General features: G+C 43.6%; 1 protein-coding gene across 2 annotated transcripts in view; it reads left to right on the top strand.

The window, feature by feature from the left end:
• The first annotated feature begins 160 nt into the window (after positions 1-160).
• The window catches only part of EEFSEC (eukaryotic elongation factor, selenocysteine-tRNA specific), a 107,987-nt gene continuing 87,399 nt past the window's right edge, over positions 161-20,748 (top strand). Inside the window, exon 1 of one of the 2 annotated variants that reach the window (XM_034066517.1) lies at positions 161-190. Coding sequence is in view for 1 of the 2 variants with exons in the window: in XM_005142229.3 (XP_005142286.2) it covers positions 5,596-5,872 (277 nt within the window). In the remaining variant the exon portion in view is untranslated. Of the gene's footprint in view, positions 191-5,576; positions 5,873-20,748 lie in introns of those variants that run through there. The other variant, XM_005142229.3, reaches the window with a different exon arrangement.

Genomic DNA, 20,748 nt, shown 5'->3' on the forward strand with positions numbered 1-20,748 from the left:
AACACCGTCTGCATTCGTTGGATCTGGGTTGGGGCTCAGCCAGTGCTTCTCCTTGTGCTTCCCTGTCCCTCGGTACTCGGGCTTCCCGCAGTGGGCCAGGAGCTGTGAGCAATGCTTTATAGACTGCTCTACTGGTTTTGGCTTACGAAAGTAACTCAAGACTTGACAGCGTTGTTTTTCTACATCTTGTGTAAGTCTTTGTGGAAAAAAAGAGCGAGGGCTGGCCTCCAGGTAACAGCAGCGTTGCTCACGGACTTACAGCTTTCAGTGTAATGGCAAAATCATCCTATTCGTGTGTCCAAAGCCTTTATGTTTGTAACACCTGCTGTACATGTGTTCATGTGTACATGTGATGTGTTCATCCTGACCTACTGGAGTCTGAGTTTTCACTGTGCTGAGGCGTTGGCACAGGGTGCCCAGAGAAGCTGTGGCTGCCCCATCCCTGGCAGTGCTCAAGGCCAGGTTGGACACAGGGGCTTGGAGCAGCTGCTCCAGTGGAAGGGGTCCCTGCCCGTGGCAGGGGTTGAAGCTGGAGGAGTGTTAAGGTCCTTTCCAAACCAGTCTGTGAAATGGGGAGGAATATTCCCCCTTCTCATCGTGTAGTTTCATAGCCTCACAAACCTTGCCCTCGTTTCATCAAGTCTGTGATGCTACAGCTGTAGCTGTTCTCACTCCTAATGATGGCTGAGCTGTAATTCTGCTGCACCTTTATAGGATGTTTGAATACTTGAGATGGAGATCACTGCCTGTGGAATTGTCAGTGGGATCTGGGAACCTGCGGTTCCAGCGACTTCGCAGGGTTTGTGGATACTGGAGTCTTTCTCCCCCCAAAAGAGAGGGCTTTCTTCCCATAGATACAGTGTTTTCTGTGTTTGGTTATAAAACTGTGGTTGTGTCTGCACTGTTCAAATCTAATGGATTAACATGGGACGATGCAGGATTGCTGTCTGTGCAAAGGGATCGTGCTCTCTTGGCTTTCCCAGGCACTGCTAGGGAGGTTTGCAAAAGCAATCCTATGAGGGTACCAGCTGGGAGAGTCGCCTTTGGAAAGGATGCGGGTTATGGTTCAAGTTGCAGAAGCCCAGTGAGCTTCCTTTTTTGTCTAAGAGCTTGTATGAGTTTTGTTGTCAGTGGCATTCACAAAGACTTGGCTGTTTGCTGCTTTCTTTTCCTGTTAATTGCTCTGTCAGTTTGTATTTACATAATCTCGTTTAAACTTGTAATTGCACACACGTATAGTTCAACACCTTTGCAAGTGTCTGTCCGGTTATGCAGCTCTTTAGCTGGAATTTCTGAAGCTAACAAATACAAGCTTTCCTTTACATAGTTAAAGAAGTATGCATGCCGTTGGACTCCGTACATCCTCTCAGGGTCATATTAGTCACAGAATACAGATGCCTAATATGTCCTGAGCTGCAAGGCTTTTCCTTTGTCAAAGAGCAAATATACAGCCCTGATTTCTCCAGTGCATTAAACTGCCGCAAGTGCTGTGGGTGAGTCTGGGCAGAGCTCAAGTTTCTGACAGTTCTGCAGGAATAATTAGCAACTCTTCTAAGAGCTCTTAGACAGTGATGTTAACAGGCGGTCCAGGCCCTCCCTTATAAGAAGGGCTAGCAATGGGTGAAATACATAGGAGCTTGTTAATTTAGACTGAAATCTGTCCATATGCTCCGTGTTATCTTCTTTGATGTTGCAGCTAGGCCTATCTTTGAGATTATGGTGTTTCAAAGACTAATAATACTTGCTTATTTCTTTTTGGTGAAATCCAATATATAGGAATGTAGATGGCAGGGATACAGAACTCTCTGTTAATCCTCATTAACTCAGAGGAGAGAGAGAAATATTCCATGTATGTGAAAATCAGATGTGCTACCTAAGGTTCTTTAACTTTTGGAAATACTAATTAAATTAGAGATTGTTTCCTGATAAAAGTGGGTAGCAAACAGGAGGGTTAAATGTTTGTCTAAAGCAGTATGATGTCTAAAAAATAGAATCTAGAACTTCTATTTGCTGGTGACCTCTGGTATTCTGTAACTTAAATCTATGGCTGTGATGAAGTAACCATTTTCGTATTGACCTGCAGAAAATGCTATGGAAATCATTTGGGTTTGTATTTGCAGTAGAAGAGGAAATCTCAGTATGAAAAAGAAGCAGGAAACACTTATTTGCTCAATGGATGTGAGGCTGGCTTCTCTCTCTTAACTGCTCAAGCTAATGCTGCTTAATGGGGTTTACAATCACCCGTAGGCTGTGCATGGTTTGCCATAGCTCATTGTATTGATTGTTTTACTCATTCCATATGTTCTTTGAGCACTGTACTGACATTGCAGTTCAAGGGGGAGAAGAGTACATTTGGGTGAGGGGAAAATAAACAATAACCCTTTAGACCACACAGGATTAATTGCTTATTCCCCAAAAGGAGCAGAGTACAAGTAGAACTACTGGAAAGTTTAGAACAGAAATAGTTTAAAAGCTCCTTTATAATTGCTGTCTGATGTGTAATGATGCATCGGTATAAGGAAATATTAAACCTCAATTTTTAACAGGATTTTGGGGTTTAGGAATAGTTAACACATTAGAGGGGGAGGGTAAAATAACTTCATTGCAAAGCATGAGTCATCTTTCTCCTTTGTCCATGCCACCCGATGGAACATGAGTAGGTTGTTCGACCATTCTGCCCATCTCATGTTATAGGTGCTTTGAGTATAATTGACTATTTCACCAGCCAGCTAACCAGAAAAAACAATACCTGTCACTAAGAGTCTGAGCTGTTATTCCCCAGCTTTAATCAACTCATTTTACCACCGTTTCTTTTGCCCCCCTGTTTGAGGTCTCCTATTTGGCACAGACGTCATGCGATACCCGATGTGGGAGCTGGAGACTTGAGAGCTGTTTTCCTAGACTAAATGTTTGAGGTTACAGGACGTGGCCCAGTTTCACATAAGCTTTCAAATTTCAACGGGACATGCCGAATCCTGGATCTGTCAAATAGTGTATTATTTTTGGAGTGAGAGAGAGTATGTGCATGTAAGTGTGTGAATGACCTTTACATTTTTACCCTATCCCCAAAGTCTGACTTCCTGCCCTTTCTCCCATGAGTCCATAAACTTTAGCAATTAAAGTGAACACTCTTTAAGGAAGAAATTGAGGACAGGAGAGAACAACTGAGAAAGGGAGGGTGTATTAAGGGGAAAACAAGGAAAACAGCTAAATGTTATAGACTGTTTGCTTTGTGATATAGAAGAATCAGGAAAAGTTGGAATTCTTTCTTTTTGCCACATTCCCTTCTTCTCCATAGTAATATCAAGACTTGGGTGATATTTTGTGGTTCTGGGCTTTTTCCTGCAAAATGAGCTGGAAGATTTTTTTTCTACTCTTCATCAAAGCAACAGGAATGATGGATCTTAATGAATACCAACTCCTTAACTTCCAAATCTGTAATTAATTCTAAAGCTTTCTAAGCTAACAGAATGGACCTCTAACCACTGAATAAAAGTGCTTACGTGTTGATTTCTCATTTCTCCTCCTTGACATTGGTGGTGTGTGTTCATTTCACAGGTACCATGTGTACCCTGAGCTTGCAAAGAGCTGTGCTTCAAGAGATAGGTTGTAGAATCAGATCCATGGGCTCTCAAGTCATGCAGACAGGTATGCTGTGAGTGGGCACCTCCTTCCCCTCACTGCCAACCGCTTTTAGACCATTTTACTTTGTCAAAGCTTGAAAATGGAGTTATTTTAGGAGTTCTGGGGGGACTGCTGGATAATGCCTCTTTTGGTGTAGAAATTAGACCTTTGTCCACTTCCTCCTTCTGAAGTCATCTAATAATTAATGCTAAAAAAGGAATGCAATGGTAGGAAATGTGATACAGGGATACCAGTGTGGATTACAACTGCATAGGGTTGTTTCATATGGGAGTATATGTATACTTGCCCTTTACTTTGTAAGTACTTATTGATGTAACAGATTGAGACATTCAGGACAAAGAAACATACATGAGCCTTATGATTTAACAGGAAACTATCCAAAGCCTGGGAACTTGGTCTGGAAAGTGACATGATGCTTTATTTGGCTCCTATGACAGAGTTCCCATCAAGCTGAACTGTTCAGCTTAAGAAGTTGATTATAATGGGGCTAGCTCAGTGCTGGCAGTGCTCCTTCTGAGTTCGTGTGGCTGCTTTAGGGAGACAGTTGTCTCAAAATACCACGGAAAGCTATTTTTTCTCTTTCCTGTCACCAAGTTATTGACTCTGTCACCTTGACTTAGGTGTGCTTGGGAAGGAGGTACGATTTGTACCCAGCTTTAAAGCTCTGCAAGCTCACATTGAAAGTACTGCTACATGAAACAGCTTTCTGTGAAAGAAAAACCCGGGAGTTTGGTATCAAAGCCTAAAAACTACATTTGTGATGTTGACAACCTTAAGCAAGTCATCTTACATTTCTGGCTCATTCATTACTCCAATATGAATGCTGAATGCTATCAGCAATGTATATTACTTCCTGGGGAGAGCAAAAAATGCATTGGCACTGCTCCCAGAGAAAAAGATCTCTGGAATATAGTGCACATCTGGTATAGTGGGGCACCTGTGTCCATAATAGTCTTGTTTACTTGGCTTGCAAGCAGCTGTTGTCATTTGAAGTGATGTTTAGGATTACTCAGTGGTCACTATTGAAAATGCAGAACACATGTGGTCAGTTTTATTGTGTAATGCATTTGGCACTGTGTGACCCGGGTTATCAGTACAGTCAGGTGGCTTAAAGCAGTGAAATGAGCCCTGCTCTGGCCTCTCAGGTGTTCGCTGATGCTCATCTACCTGTTTGGGGGCCCTTTTTGTTGGTTTGCAGGTGAGCTCTCCATCACCACTGATAATCTTAATTATCTTTAATTCCTTCAAGGTACGACTTTTATACCGCACAAACTTACAGGAAAATGAATTCTGCGAACCCCCAAATTGTTGATTGAGCAAATTCACAAGGTCTTAACCTGCTTTTTCACGTCAATTTGCACTGTCCGCGCCTCGGAGATCAAACCTCAGCACCGCACTTGCAGCGGGACCAGGGTGGGGGTATCCCTGCAGGCACAACGCAGACGGACCGGGCGGAGCGGCGCAGCCCTGCGATCCCTGATGAGCGTGGGCATGAGGAGAGCGGAGCGCAGGTGCCGCGGGGCACCCTCCTCCTGCCATGGGGCCACGAGGAGCCTCACCTGGGCAGGGGCTCAGCTGCGGGGTGTGCGACCATCAAGAGACCTCATTAGAGGCCTCGCCTGGGTGAGGCCGCTTTGAAGCGGCGGAGGTCTGCGAGCGGGTGCCGAGGTGAGCGGAGCCGCCTGCCCGCCGGGGCCGTCGGTTTCCAGCCGTTAGCGGCTGCCGCGCAGTCCGCTGCCGTTCCCGGCACCCATCCGCCCGCCCGCGGCCCTCAACGCGTGTCTCAGCGCTGGGCAGCCGGTGCCCGCGGTCCCTCGCTGCAGCCGCGGCGGGGCCGGGCTCCGCTTTCCCCCTGCCCGGGGCTCAGGCGGCGGCCGCGGAACGGCGGCGGCGGGGCCCGCGTTGCCGCAGGGGCGCTGTTGGGACGGACCGGTCGGGTGCAGCGCAGCCATGGCCGCCGGGCCCCGTGTCCTCAACGTGAACGTGGGGGTCCTGGGCCACATCGACAGCGGGAAGACGGCGCTGGCGAGGGCGCTGAGCACCACCGGCTCCACCGCCGCCTTCGACCGGGCGCCGCAGAGCCGGGCGCGGGGCATCACGCTGGACCTGGGCTTCTCCTGCCTGCGCACCGCTCTGCCGCCGCAGCTGGGCCCGGGGCCCGGAGAGCTGCAGTTCACGCTGGTCGATTGCCCCGGGCACGCCTCCCTCATCCGCACCATCATCGGCGGTAAGGGGAGAGTCGGGTCGGGTGCCGGGGGAGGGCTGGGGCGGAGGTCGGGTTCCCACGGGTCTGCTGCCTTTTCCGCACTCGGTGGTTGCCCCAAGTAAAACGGGGATTCCCGTGCAAAAGCGGTTGGTGAATGTGAGTTAATGGGAGCGCTTTGGCGTCCGGTCTGCTCGGTTTCTTATGCTTACTCGGGAAAAAAAAGTTAAATGTATACGGAGACCTCGTTTGTGGCGTTAAGGGCCACGCGAATGTGTTTTCTCGCTTGTTTAAAGCTGTAACGCTTTGCAGTTCCCCGTGGTTGAGCGCTATGGTGCGCTCTCTGAGCGTGCTTGTGCTGCCGTTCTGCAGAGCATGGGCAGTTCTAGCACGATGACCTTCTGTTTGGAAAGAATATTGTGGCTTTTAGTGACTTTCCCGTCCAGTCTTCGTAGGTGATGTCAGAAGGTTAATGTGGTTTGCATTAGAGCTCATTTACAATGAGCTCGCCTCGTTCTATGCGATATAACACCTCCCCCTTCCATCTCTGAAGGGGATGGAGAGGGGGTAGGTGCTTGGCTGAGGGTGTAAGAGTGGCAGTTGCAGGCTGCTTGTAGCCCTCTCGGGTGGGTAACCGCGGGTACAGGGACCCTGGTAGTGTTTGTGCTGCAGCGTGTGTGGCTTGTCAGCTGCGGTGAGTTGCAGGCCACATTGCTGTGCATGGATGAGCCCCCTTTGGACAGCTGCGTTATTTGTTAGCAGCCGATGTGGTGTTTGTGTTACTTTTGCACAGGGTAACAACCATTTATCAGCAGGGAAGCGCCTGGCGCCGCCCTTTGGCGCATACCTGCAGGGGGAGGTGAGGCTGAGTGCTCCGTTGGCCGAGCCTGTGGTCTTTAGGGTGCTTTTGTTCCTTACATCGGCGCTCATTCTGCAGTGACCGAGCACTTTAGCTTCTAAGGAACAGCGTTTACTTTGGCAAAGGTTTCTGGGATGTGCTGACCAACTTGGAGTTAGGCATTCCTTTCTGCCAGAAACAGCTCATGTGAGCGGGGTGAGCTTCCTCATGAGGAGGACATGGGAAAACTTTGAAAACCAGCTCTTTTTTTATCACTTTAATACTTATCTGGGGGCTTGGTTAATATAGAGACTTCGGGTTGTTTCCTATGGTTTTTGTGAAGGACTTCAAAGCGCTTAGTTCCAGATGGCCTCATTGGTTGAATCAATTACTCAGATTCCCTTAGTGATAGGCTGTGCTGGGAGCAGAAAAGATGTGGCCAGTGGACCAGACTTAGATGAGAGTTACTTCCCAGCAAAAGTGATTCTTTACAGGTGGCAATTCAGACACATAAGCATGTTAAATTCACTTAGTTCCAGCTATATCAGATTATGTATCTTGCTGAAAACATTTGATTAGCATGATATACTGCAAATCTATGTATTGAATGGTAGAGAAATACTGGTGTTAATACTAAAGAGTTCGAGATTCCAGTTTTCTGCTTGATAGCAAATGTGTGTCTTGATAGTGGATTCCTTTTTGGTTTACTACCAGGTTTAAAAGGTGAAACCTTGATGGTAAAACCTCAACTATGCCTGTGGGACTCTTTAGATGCTTACACTTTTAGTGTGGTTTGGTGAAACTCCAACTGAAGTAAAGCATATGGTGTGTAACAGGGTACCTCCTTCAGTAGGTAGGTGTCAGGATTTTGGTATTGCCAGCTTTTCTAGCTCTTCAGAAATGGAAAGCTGGGCCTCACTGGTAATGAACTTGAAACACTTAAGATTGTTTTCATCTGCTTCCTGATCATGAGTGTTCAGGGTTCACCATTCCAGGCATTTTCTTTGCAGCCAGGTTTGCTGCTACTTTTTTCTTTTCAATGGAATCTGTGATCTCTGTGTTAATGCAGATTTTCTCTAGATAAGGTTTTTAAATTTGAAGTGCAAAGTGCTTTATTTCCCTATATTTATTCTGCATCTCAGCTCTCTCACAACTCCCTAAAACGCTGCTTTTTGACATCAAGCCCTGCAGTAGCTTGTCATCTTTTCTGTGCTCCCACAGTGCTCTAAGGGTTAACTCCTTTGCTGTGCAAAGCTGCTAAATCTGCTTACAGATTAAATAGTATTATTTACTATTCTTTAACATATTTCTGTAGCTAATTCTTGAAGTGTTTTTTTTCACTGCTGCCTCTAGTATTGCATTTTTGTCATGCTATGCCAGGTAGCGCTTGACCTTGCAAATACTTCTGACAGTCACTCACAAGATGCTTATTTTGAGACAGTACATTAGGATAAAATGAATGCAGAATATTTGAGCAGCAACCAAATGGAATGGAAAATGGAAGTCATATTTCATCCTGTGTGGCTGCATTTTTCTTGCAAAGCTTGTCCTTGAAAACAAACGGTATCAAATGTACAATCACAAGAGGGTTGTTTTTTTCCTTTACCTGCACGTAGGGAATTGGAAATGTTGCACAGTTCCACCCCACATGCTTTCCCCAAGTTTTAGCTGGAAGGTGACAGTCAAGGTTGGAAGGGAATAAATGACTTGCTCTATCATGGCTTTAAACCATGCTGGTTTATTCAGCAGCAGTCGCTCGTGTGTCTGCTGTGGCAGGAAGGTGTTAAGTCATTGTGCATAGCTGTATGGCTTGGGCTGTGTCATGTATTTCTCTTTGCCTTATGCTTTTGAACAGCAAGAGCAAAACTATTTCTCAATGACTTTACCCATCTTCTAGCAGGGTCTTGTCTGTTGTGTTCCAAACAGCCCAATAAATATTGTATTTATAGCTGTTTGTAGATGACTTGGCAAGCAGAGAAAACAAACCTGGATAACTGAATTTTAGGAGTCAATGCTTTAGCTTGTCACAAGTACTAAGAAACACCCACAGCAGCTTTATGCTTGCTTTCTACACTGAAGGAATGACCACAAAATGCAGTGCTGCTGGTTTTACTACTTCATTGCTACAGAGTGGTATTTTGTTAATGTTTCACACCAAGATGGGGTAGTTTCTGTCACGGTTTTACAGGGTTTTATAAGCTTCTGTCTGTTAAATTTCAGCTCTCTGATCTCCTACAAAGCTGATGTTAATGTCGCTCACTGAAGTAAGGCAAGAGCTGCTTTTACACTTGCTTTCTGTGCCTGCAGTGAGGTCTGGAGCAGTTTCTCGAACCAGTCCAGCAGCAAGGGATGCCCACAGAGAGGTTCTGTGAGTTCATCTGCCAGGAGAAATTCAATCCCCAGATTTCATTTTCAGACCGCTTTGCAGAGTGAAGTAGTTTAAGCAATAGCAGAGATCTTCTGTGCTGGTGGTTCATGTCATGCACCCAAAGCCAGCAGAACACCGTTACCCCATAACTTCCCCACGCAGCAACGGGTGCTGCAGTGTTTGATTTAGGTGAGCTGTTGTCATGCCCTTTATCTCTTTGGTTTTGAGATGGGTCCTCAAAAGAACTTCTGGAAAAGCAAATTGTTTTTTCTTTTTATCCTGTGAAGTTCAAAGGAGTGAGTAGCCTCTTAGGGTTTTATTTGGAAAGCTACTGCTTGACCCTGGTTGTCTAAACTGGGAAGGGGGTGGAATTCTGCCCGAGTTGTAGTTCTGTAATCCTTCTGCCTGTCTGAACCTTCGACCTCTTCACTCTCTAACTGGAGCTTCATTGTCACCATTTGTCCCTGCAGGTCCTTTCAAAGAAAGCTGCCTTGCAAGTGTCTGTTTCCACTTTGCTGCCGTGTTCTCCTAAGGAAGGGTATTAATTCATACCTGATACATCGCAGGGGCCGAGACTTTTGAACTCGCACGAGAGCTTGGGGAGGGGGAAATGAGCGTAGCGAAAGCACATCTTGCTGATGCAAATGAGTACAATGAAAACAGTCTTGGGAGATCAAGGGGGCTGTGGTCTCACTACCAGCGTTCAGACTCGGTCAGATGCAGGTTATTTGTAAGGTTAATAAAGCACAACCCCCTCCTCCCCAACTTCTATCACAGATGAGTTGCTTTGCTGAGTTTGTTGTAAGCTTTTAAGGGGATTTGTGAACTTGGGGTTACTTTTGCGTTACTGTCATGAGAATACACTTCTATTGGTGTGAATTTCTGCTTATCAATACCTTTGTGAATCATAGAATCAGATGCATTGGAGAGGAGCTTTAAGATCATCAAGTCCAGTTATTCTCCCCAGCACTGCTAAGGTCATCACTAACCCATGTCACTGAGGGAGTTGTCTACACTGTGAACACTTCCAGGGATGGTGATTCTATCACTGCCCTGCACAGCATGTTCCAATGTCTGACTGCCCTTTCAGTGAGGAAACATTTCCTCATCTCCAATCTAAACCTCCTCTCGCTCAGCTTGAGGCTGTTTTCTCTTGTCCTGTTGCTTTTTACTTGGCAAAAGGGACCAGCTGTGTCCTCGCTCCATCCTCCTGTCAGGTAGGTGTAAGTAGGTAGAAGATAGGATTGTTCTTGTTCCCATTCCAGATGAGTGAGCAGGTAGTTTCATAGTTGTAGGGTGTGTGTATGGGTGACTTACATTTATGTGCAGGCCTCTTGCTGTTGACTGGATGCATGGAAGGAAAACCTGTTCTTCCCTGGAGGAAAGAGTGACTTGGGTGGTCCAGGGGATGCTGTTCTAGTTAGAAGTCATGGAGAGTCTTGAGGACTTGGGCTGCCAGTTTGAAGTGAGAATAACATAATAATGACCCTTTTCTGGTGGGGAAAAAATACTTACATACAGCTCTCATGTAATCCCTATTCACAAGCCTCGCTATAGTGATGTGGTGTTGTGGAATGAGAGTACTCATGGGCTGAGAGAGTTCAACTAGCACTGGTGGGGATATTTTTTAAACCCTATTAAACTTGTTGGGGTTGTGGTGCTTAGAAATTGCTGACATCAATTTGTATTAAAAATGCAAATAAAGCTGTAAATGACAACTCTTTTCTCTTAAAATTGAAACAGCATCATAATTCACTATATATAGGCTGGTGCCTGATACTTGTCTGATGAATTAAAGGGGTATTTTTATTGCCATTTTGAAGCAAAAGTCACGTTTTAAATTGAGCTATGCATAAAGAAAAGGCAGCTGGTACCGAAGTATTGCTGCTCGAAACTCCTGCTCCGCAGCTCCCAAAGTGCAGCTCTGGCTCCTGGGCAGTGTAGTGCACAAGAGGGCAGTGTCTGCTCACGCTGTGGATGCTGGTGGTAAGGACTCAGGGTAGCAGGTCAGCCTGGGTGAGTGACCTTCCTTTGAATCCAAACGGGATTAGGTAGAGGATTTGGAACACAACTGTGGCTTAATTTTCCCATTCCTAAAGCAAATATCCTCTGTGTTTTAAGGAAGGTTAGTCCTCTTTCATCTGCAGCTCGGATAGTGCCTTTTATAGCTTAAGCAATAACAACAACGTATGGTGTGTTGTTACGCATTACGTGAGATCAAGTACCACAGGTGAGCCGAAGCAACTGGTTTTCAACCATATGGAAATGGCTGGGTTTTGATTTTACATCTATGCAAAGTTATCTATATATTAAATAAATGTAGATACATATTTGTCCTATAAAGCAGTCAGCAATGTGAGAACTGTGGAATTTGGTGTACACGTTATTTCTTAACTCATCTCCCCCTGTAATTTAATAGCTGAGCAAAAGCATGGTAGTTGTACTCAATTTGGTTTGAAGCACTTCTGTGCTATATGGAGTTTGTTGTGTGAGATTGAGTAGAATGAAGCTTGGTTTTGTGTGTGTACCAGGGCACTTCAAAATCATGGTCCTCATGTGGAATTTGTATCATAACCTTAACGGTTCTAACTTTCCATTTATTTATGCTTCTGATTTCTGTGTGTTTTAATGCTTTTTTGAGTGATATGTTCCAAGATTTCCTCTACTTGGCCATTGCAGTTTCTATTCTATGCTCTTTTCTGCCTTTTTGACTTGAAGGTTATCTCCCCACTGAAGTTCTACAGGTCCAAACCCCTCCCGAACGATACATCAACTCTTAAGTAATAATAGAGAGCAAGGTGGAAGAGTCTTTCTCTTCTGGGTTGAAAAGAAGGAAAAGAGTCATTATCTTCTGATTTCAGTAGCTATAGTGAATAATCTTACTTCCTTCTTGTTAGAATCCTTCAGAAATGTGCTGTTTCCTGTGGTCAGTTAAAAAATAAACCCCTTTAATTGTGCGTATCTTGTGGAGATGTGATTTATGGTTGAATTCTCAATCACAAACGTAGGTTGCAAACAGGAGTGGCTGAATGGAGCCGTGTTTGAATGTGAAATTGTCTCTTGCTAATACAGGAGAATCTTTCTCCGCAGCTTTGGAGCATACTTGTATACAACAAAATTGTGCTAATTCACAGTTGTTATTTGACACAAACTTGACAGCTTCTCAGGAAAACAGAATAACCAAGCCCTGTAATGGTGCTGACTGAGCTGGTTTTGATCATTCTTTCTATTGATTTAAAAACAGGATTTCTTTGTTCCGTCATACTGTGTGCAAGCATTCATTAAATAACCACATGCCCTTTCATTTCATTCTTGCTTCATATTTCTCCTTGCTTGAAATTATCTTGTAAGCTGTCTGGGAGAGTGGTCAAGCTTTATTAATCCATTTTTAGATGCTTTTAAATATTGGCTAATGCAATGACTCCTTATAAATAGCTTCATAAAATGTAGAACAACTTGCTGTAAAATACGAAGCACGTTTATAGTTAAAATGACCCTTGTCAAAATGAATTTAAAGCACATTTTTCAAAGCAGTGTTTTTCCTGATGATGGGTATGTTTGCTTGCTAAATAGTCCAATTTAGCAATTTGGTGGGCTGCTAATCACCAAACCGGCTTCCAAAGGTTCTACTGTATTTGGTCTACAGCTCTGTTTAGAAGTTGCCTTCAATTAGTAGATGCAAGATACAAGTTGAATGGTATGTTGCTTATGTATAGAACCTGCTATTGATAGGTAGCTTAGCATGATGGAGTCATGGGCTTGGCTTCCTTAATTTCCCTCTGTTTTTATGGCATTTGCACTAGAAGTGATAATGTGTTCTCTGGTGGTTGTTGGGAGGTGCTGTTCATCACCCCCCCCCCCCCCCCCCCCCCCGCACCCCCTGAGAAGCAAAATGCAGATGGAAATGTCTGGGATATAATGGTAAAGCAGACACGGGACAGGTCCTCTGGCAAAGCCAACAAACCAACCCCAGCACTGGTGGTGGAAAAGCCCATTCAGCGAAATAAGAAGTTATTTCTCTGCTTGGCAGCTTGTTTTGTGCCTGGGCACCCTGGGGTTGGCCTGGCAAGCTGGAAAGGAGGGATGCGTGTTCTGTGATGCTAATTTCCAGCTGGATTCTTGAACGTGTCATGTTCTGTGGGACACAGCTCATAACAGAGCAAACTGAGCGAGAGCTCCAGCAAGGACAGGCTGGAGCAGCTTGTGTGATAGCTGTGATTGCAAAGATACTGTGCATTCTGCCAGAGAATATCCTGTGCTATCTGTAAACCTCAGATGAAATAGCCATTCACAAGTGCTTCCTTTAAACTGTTTGCTTCCAAAAAAGTGTTGCAGGCTAAATAAATACCAATAAGTCATATTTCCCATCTCCTAATCAGTTATTCTACTAAAATGTTCTTGCACAGCCTATCTAATCTGTTCAAGTGAACATGAAATGGTTAGTGTTGGCTTCCAGTCTGAATTATGATCTCTGTTTCACACTTAAGCTGATTAATTCTACATTAGATTGTAATTACCAGCACTACAAGTGGTGGTGACCAGACAAACAAATGTGTGTATGGATGTGGAATATACCTGCAGAATGAGTTTGTGAATAGTGAAAGGAAAGGAAGTGGAATAGAGAGGATAAATAGAAATGAGTTGTGTTCAGGAGCATTGTGGGGGTAAAGGGTGATGAGCAGGAGTAAGAAATCCAGATGTGAGCCCAGGGTAAGAATTCAGAGCCCTCACCCAAAGTTCCAGAGAAGAGAGGATTCATTTGGGCTTATGATTTTGTTTAAAAACGTCTGATTTTACTTCATGTTGTTGAAGGACCCTGAAGGTTTTGTCCACTGCAGATCAGCTTTTTCTGCAGCACCAGCAAAGTGAATTTAATCCACTTTGCCGTAGCACTTTCTTGTCATCTGTGCCAAAGTTTTCCTTTGTTTTGGGTCTTACATGCCAACCGTACGCTGTGTCCTAAATAAGAATAGGTCCTACTTGCACATCTCTTTAATGATGGATTAGTTCAGCAAGGTTTCACCTGCTTTTTCTTTCCATCAGATGCACTGTAGAGCAGGTGAGTGTATTTCAGAGATGATTCCTGTGTATGTGTAAAACTTGAAACGGTCTTTGAGAACCTGTTGGGTTAAGGAGAAGCTATGGAAGTGTCTGAAAATTGATAGGCCTATCCAGTTACATTAACCAGAATAGGCAAGGGGGAAATGTCTTTTGTCATAGATGTTTATTCATGCTTAAATCTACTTTTCTGAAAGACTTCCCTTCCCGCAGCACTGCTTTGGAGGGGAGCGTTTCCAAAGCATGCAAGAGCTGCAGTTCAGAGAAAGAAACAAAATTATTGTAGTTTTCTTTTTTAGGATCCAGAAGAGGGGGAGGGAAAATGGTTTCCTTGTATTTGCCCGTGCTGTTGGATGGAAGACAAAGCTTAGTCTCTCTTGCTGACTAATGTCATCATCGAGGCATTTTTTCTCCCACAGAGCAATTTTGTCTCCATTGAGACCCCCACAGCCATTGGCAAGACCATGGCCTGAGATTAAATCTCATGCTTGGGTGAAATTCTAATGACTGTAATTGTTTCCTCTTTTTAAGTCTGTGGTCCCCTCATCAAAGAGTGGTGCGGAAATTACGCATTTATGTTGTAAAAAGGGAGGTCATGATTACCTGAACCTGTGGTTGACTTGGGGGGATTCCGTGTCGTGTTCTGACAGTGGTTATCCACACTGACATTCTAGGATGTGAAATGATTTCAAGTGTGGCTGAGATGATGTATGTAAGGGAATAAAGCATGTTAGTCCTGCCTGCTTGCTTGGCTGTCACCCGCTGTTGGATGATCCCCATCCCTCATGGAGCCACAGCCACTCTTGTAAGTTTTCAGCATCTGTTGGAATAGGAGAGAAGGAAAAGTAAATGTGGGTTGAGGTAGGTTTCTGTGAATGATCTGTTTTGAGGGTAAGCTCCTAACCTGGTGCAGCCGAAAAGCAGTGCTGGACTTGTGTCTCTCCCATATTGCAAAGGGTTTCTTTCACCAAGGGTTGTGTTCACCTTCCCATTGCAGTGTTCGCTAAAGGTGATCAGTATCTTAAGGATTGCACCAGTGTTGGCTGTGGAGGAACCAAATGCAAGTCTGAATTGTAGAATCCCATACTGGTTTGGGTTGAAGGGACCTTAAAGCTCATCCATTTCCAACCCCCTGCCACAGGCAGGTACATCTTCCACTGGAGCAGCTTGCTTCAAGTCCCATCTGTTCTGGCCTTGAACACTGCCAGGGATGGGGCAGCCACAGTGTCTTTGGAATATGAAAAAGAATTGCACTCAATTTTATAGAGGTACTTGCCTGATCCTGCAAAATTGGGCTATACATGGTGCTGCTGATGGATGGAAAACAATCAGATAAGCATTTTGTGTTAGTTGACTTTATTGTGCTCTTCTATATATATGCAACTGTAGAACCATACTCTAAGATCTTTGAACATTTACAACAAAATCACTTGCTGTGCATTAAGTACAAGCTTTTTTTGAGTTTATATGCTAACTTATTAGATATCCTCGAAAGACATCCAGAAGACCTGACCAGGAAGCTTTTCATCAGAGAATAAGCAAAATGGTTCAAAGAGTACTTAAAATTGTGCATCCAGGCTGCATTTAAAGTCTAAAGAAACAACAAAACATTTTCATTCTTAGGAGCCCTCTGCATCAGAATCTTCTCCCTGATCTCGGCACAATGATGAATGTTCAGTTTAGAGTATTAAAAAGTACAACAGCACATAACCCCTGAATGTCAGCAGTGCTGTTTGCCAAAGGGAAAAGCCTTGGGCATGAAGCACTGAAATGTCGGCTGCTGTCTGGCAATATTAAAACTTGAAATAATGTCATAATATGCCTCATTTGAAAAACTCCTTAAAGCCTGAAAGGCAGGTTTTTACATTGAAATTATATATAAAACTATATATATGTATTATATTATTCTATATATGCATGTGTCTATATGGGTATAAATAAAATCCTTACTGAAAGAACCTTGAAATACTTGTTGATATTTACCCTTATGTATGGATGTTTCCCTGTCACTGAGCTCTCCCTGTGCTCTCTGGTGTGCATTAGGGTACCTAGTAATGTGCTCAGTTTTCTGTCCAGTATGGCCATTGAACTGGAATCCCTTTTAGGAAGAGATTTGCTGCTCTCTGGTGCATCTTGGGGCCAATATATGAAGTGCTTGGTTCAACTGACTTGACCAAACTTTGCATGGAGAAAATAAATCCTTGTTTGGTCAAGGAGAGGTAAAAAGTTTTGAACTGAAGCTTAAACTTATTTGAAAAACCCTCCAAACCATGGCTGCAAATACAGCCTTTACATCAAGGCCATCTCTAGATGCTTGTTCACCCCTGAACTGGGTCCACCAACAGCTTGTGGCTGGGTGTTTGTTCATTATGTGTCCCTAAATTTGTTTCTCTGCTTTGAAGCTTTATTGACTGTGGGAGGTAGTTGTTCTGGTAATAGCCAGCGCTGCCTTTGTGGTGTTTAGTGTTTCCTTTGGTTTTCTGTGTTGGAACTTAAAACCAAGCAAATCAAATATGAAAACAAATGTAACTTTTGGGTATTAAACACAAGCCCCGCCGGCCTTTCCCTCCCCGACCCTGCACCGAGAAACCAACCAGTCCTGGACTTGTCTTAAAGAACACTTTGGAAAGGTGGTCAGATTGATGCAGTCCTTGCAAGTTATTTCAGTTGCTGTTCTTATTTCTCTGCCTTTTGAATTTTAAAGGTCTTTATTTTTGTCTCAGTAAGACAATGGTAAATCAGAGCCTGTAAAGCTGTAGGTCTCATAAGGTGATACCAGATTTGTGGACTTTTTTTTTGTGTTCTCATGTATAATTGAGCCAATCCCAGGTAAAACCTGAGTTAACCCCATATAAGATGTAAATCAGTCGATGCTTTCAAAGCTGATGCATACTGTTTTAAACCTGTTTGCAGTAACTTACGGGCTCATGAGAGAACAGTCTGAACAAAACAGTTAAAGGGAATTCTGAGCTTAAGCTGCCTGCTATTTATTTTAGCAGCATGGGATATTTCAGCAGCATTTTCACTTTGTATTGGAGAGCCAACAACTTCATAGCATCTCAAATGCAACTGTAGTTACTGTTTTTATTGGACGCTGAAAAACGTCAGGATGTGTTTTGGGCATGTTGTTGTTCTGTCTGGAAGCTGTTCTACTTTCCATGAAAGATGGGTACTTTTGTCCAAGTTCCCTTTTACACAGTGTTTGTTCAGAAGTGGAATAAATGAGTTCGATGCATGAGAAACCTATTTCTGCAGACAGAGAGGATGCTACAGTGGGGGCTGCTGTTGCCTAACAAACTAAATGATTTCAGGGGTCAGAAGCACAGTGCAGTGTAGATGTAGTAAAAGCAGCCAAGAGCAGCTCAGCTGAACAGTACATTTATGGGAACTTATAACTAGAGGGCTGTGTGCTGAATGGGCATGATTGACATACAGGATGCTGGAGCACTCACTCGGAGGTGGCAAACGGAACTTTGTAGTGGATCAACAAAATAGCCCATCAAGGCAGCTCTCCCAAGTGAAATATATGTGGACAATATGGTTTGCTGCTAAGTTGTACTGATTGCTGCAGAGTATTTGAAATGCACCACTTGTAATCTCTCTTCCTACTTCTTTTAGCTTGGAGTAACCAAAAAAAATGGAGCTTTAATCACCATGGCTGTATTCTTTCTTGGTGATTTCAGCATTTCATTAAGCAGTGATTACTACTCTCCAATTATGCATTCATTTATCTTAGTGATGCATTTACAGTCAGAGATAGTGGTGGTTTATTGGATTTGGCTGATGCCTAGCAATTTCAGCAGATGCTTTGTCTTGCCATGTAAGAACATGCAAGAAAGCAGCAGAGAGGGTTTGAGAGCCTTGGCATTGCTTGTGATGATAATCTTACCTGTTTTTTCTTGAAGAAAAGGGAAAAATGCAAGGGATTTTGTCCCTCAGGACCTCTAGAACTTCTGTTCCAAGGTCCATCTCCAGGCTTTGTGTTGTCTGGATTTTAGGGGCTCATGGTACCCCTCTTCCAGGTGCAGGGGAATAAGCAGTGTCAGGGGCTGATCTGGAATCTTGTAGTTAGAATGGGGTTTTCCCTGTCTTCATGGGCTGGCAGTTTCACAAATGAATTGAAAGATTTTTTCCTTAAGGAGAGTGGGGGAGAAGGAAAAGAGGAGGGATGGTGCAGGGGGAAATGGGGTTGAAGAGTGATTTCTTGGTGCTTTTGTGTTGTTCTTTCCTGTATGAGTAAGAGGGGGGAGAAAAGGATCTCAACACTGTCAAAAGCTGCTCTTGTTAGATAGAAAACATTCTTAATCTTAATGCCTATCCCAGCTTTTAGTCTGGGTAGGCACTGGTGGCCTGGGAGGTGGCATGGTTTGTGGCAGGGGTGTGGGGTTATTGATAACCCACCTTTGCTTTGCTTCTTTGTGTTTTGTGGGTTTTGTTTGTAGGTTTTAAGATGATGTATGGGGTTTGTTTCTATCCTGAACAGCATGCAAATGGAGTTTCTAGTTCCTTACAGAACTGAAATGGAACGTGCTGCTTTGCCCAGTGCTGCTGCAGAGGGGATTGAGTGTTGCTGCTGTCTCTTAGTACTGTAGATGTCAGAGCTTTCATCTTGCTGGTAAAGCCCTGCATAAACTTGTGTACTCTGAGATGCGGTGATTTAATTTTCCTTGAGTCAACAGCATCAGCTCTGTGAGAGACAAATCTCATTGTACGCTTAAGTGTTGTTTTTCTGAGCGTTGGAGAACTGTATAGGTTTAAAACATGGGGACTACCCCCATCCCTCATGTGTACTTTGCTGAAGAGGACTCTTGAGGCAAAAGGCATATAAATGCATGCCCTTATTACTTTATTAAGGGAGGAAAAATATACCCATTTATGTGATTTTTATCTGGTTTTTTTGCTTCCATGTAGAGCAGTCATTAAAGACTATTCTGTTCTCTGTACCTACATCACTTACGTTTGTTCTCTTCATACATTTTATATTGTTTTTACAAAATGGCAAGATAATCCTCAAAAGCAAAGTAACTGTGACATTTTAAACATAATTAATAAAATAATTTATTGAAAGTGAAGGAAATCTTTTAATAATATTTAATATACAGTAAGTTGTAAGTAAGAATATACTTAAAGTTCCTTTGTGTTTCTCATTATTGTATGGTTCTTCAACAACGGTGGTCTTCACCATTTGATGTGAAGACTGAAGTGGCTAGGTAACGTGTGGAACATACTTATTTGAGTTAATTTGAAATGAAATTCTTCTTAAGCTTTCCTTGTTCTGTGCAGTGGACTGCAATTCAAGTTCTGTCAGAACGTTTAATTTCCAACCTATTGTTCTCTCTGAGCCTGGAAGATACGAAGCAAAACAAGACCTAAAGAATGGGAGAAGTAACAGTTAAGAATATAAAACCCCACTTATACAAGGTAAAAGCATTAATGAATGGGTTTTTGAAGAGGGAAGTGTTTAATCTGTAGATATCTTTGATATACATTTGATGCTGTTTGGTATTCTTGCTTGGGAATTTCTTTTCTTGGTCACCTGATGAATTCTGCTGCAGAGATTGGATTAGGAAGTGCAGATGATTTTGCTGGGCTCATGGGTGATGTATTTCTAGAGCCCATCCTAGTGAGGCAGTGAGATGGGAGCCGAGGCACTGAGATAGGTGCCTGCTGCTCCTTGAATGTATGTTGTGACTGGAGGTGTCTTCAAAGGTGCTGGTTACATGGTTTGCTTTTAAGCAGTGAAATGCAGATTTATGGTACAACATGCTTTGGAGGAGAAGCATTACTGCCTTGCATTCCCTATTACATTCTTGTTTATGCAGCAGTGTTCTTGGGCTGTTTGTTGTGTACTTCCACTGAATAACTCGAGCAGTGCCAGCATTCCCAAGAGCTGGTCACAGGAGCTTGGAAGAGTGGTGTGTAGTCTAAGCAGACTTTGTTTGCTGTGGGCTTTCTTCCCACTTCATTGGGGAAGCTGTCAGCCTCTGTTTTAGCTTGAAAAATCTAGACTTGTGAGAGAAGTGGTTCTTGATTATCAAATGAAACACAGGAGGGTGAATATGGGATGCAGAGCTGGGGTGCGCTGGTCACTCCTATTGCACTTTATCATCTGACACCTATGTTGGTCACAGAAGCACAGCTCTGGTCTTAATGAAGGCTTAGATCTTCAGTAATGTTTCTCTTAACCAACAGATGCTACTGCTGCATTGCTACTGCTCCCAGACTTAGTTAACACAAACTGCCACTACTACTTGTGAAATGTCAGTACCCTTGGTACTGATTTTATTCAGTTGCTCACTCATCCTAGTGAAAATGCTGGAGGACTCGCTCTGAATTATCCCCAGATATCTATGATACTCTAAGCAAGTTCTGCTTATATCGTGTTTGAGCTGTACTGTGGTATTACTGTGCAGGGCTGTGCTGAACAAATTCACCTTCTGAGTTTCTTCAAAATACCTAATAGGCTCTTCTCTTTTATCTCTAACCCCTCACAATTTAAGGACGGGGCTTGTACGTTGATGGTTTCTGTATGTTCTCTTTGCCTCGTCTAAGAATAAACCTTGAAGCAGTAAAATAACCTGGCTCTGTCCAAGATGAAAATGTTTTCATGATGCTGGGGAGCAACTGAATGTAGCC

This window comes from Melopsittacus undulatus, chromosome 9 (genome assembly GCF_012275295.1).
Source record: "Melopsittacus undulatus isolate bMelUnd1 chromosome 9, bMelUnd1.mat.Z, whole genome shotgun sequence".
Classification (NCBI taxonomy): Eukaryota; Metazoa; Chordata; class Aves; order Psittaciformes; family Psittaculidae; genus Melopsittacus; species Melopsittacus undulatus.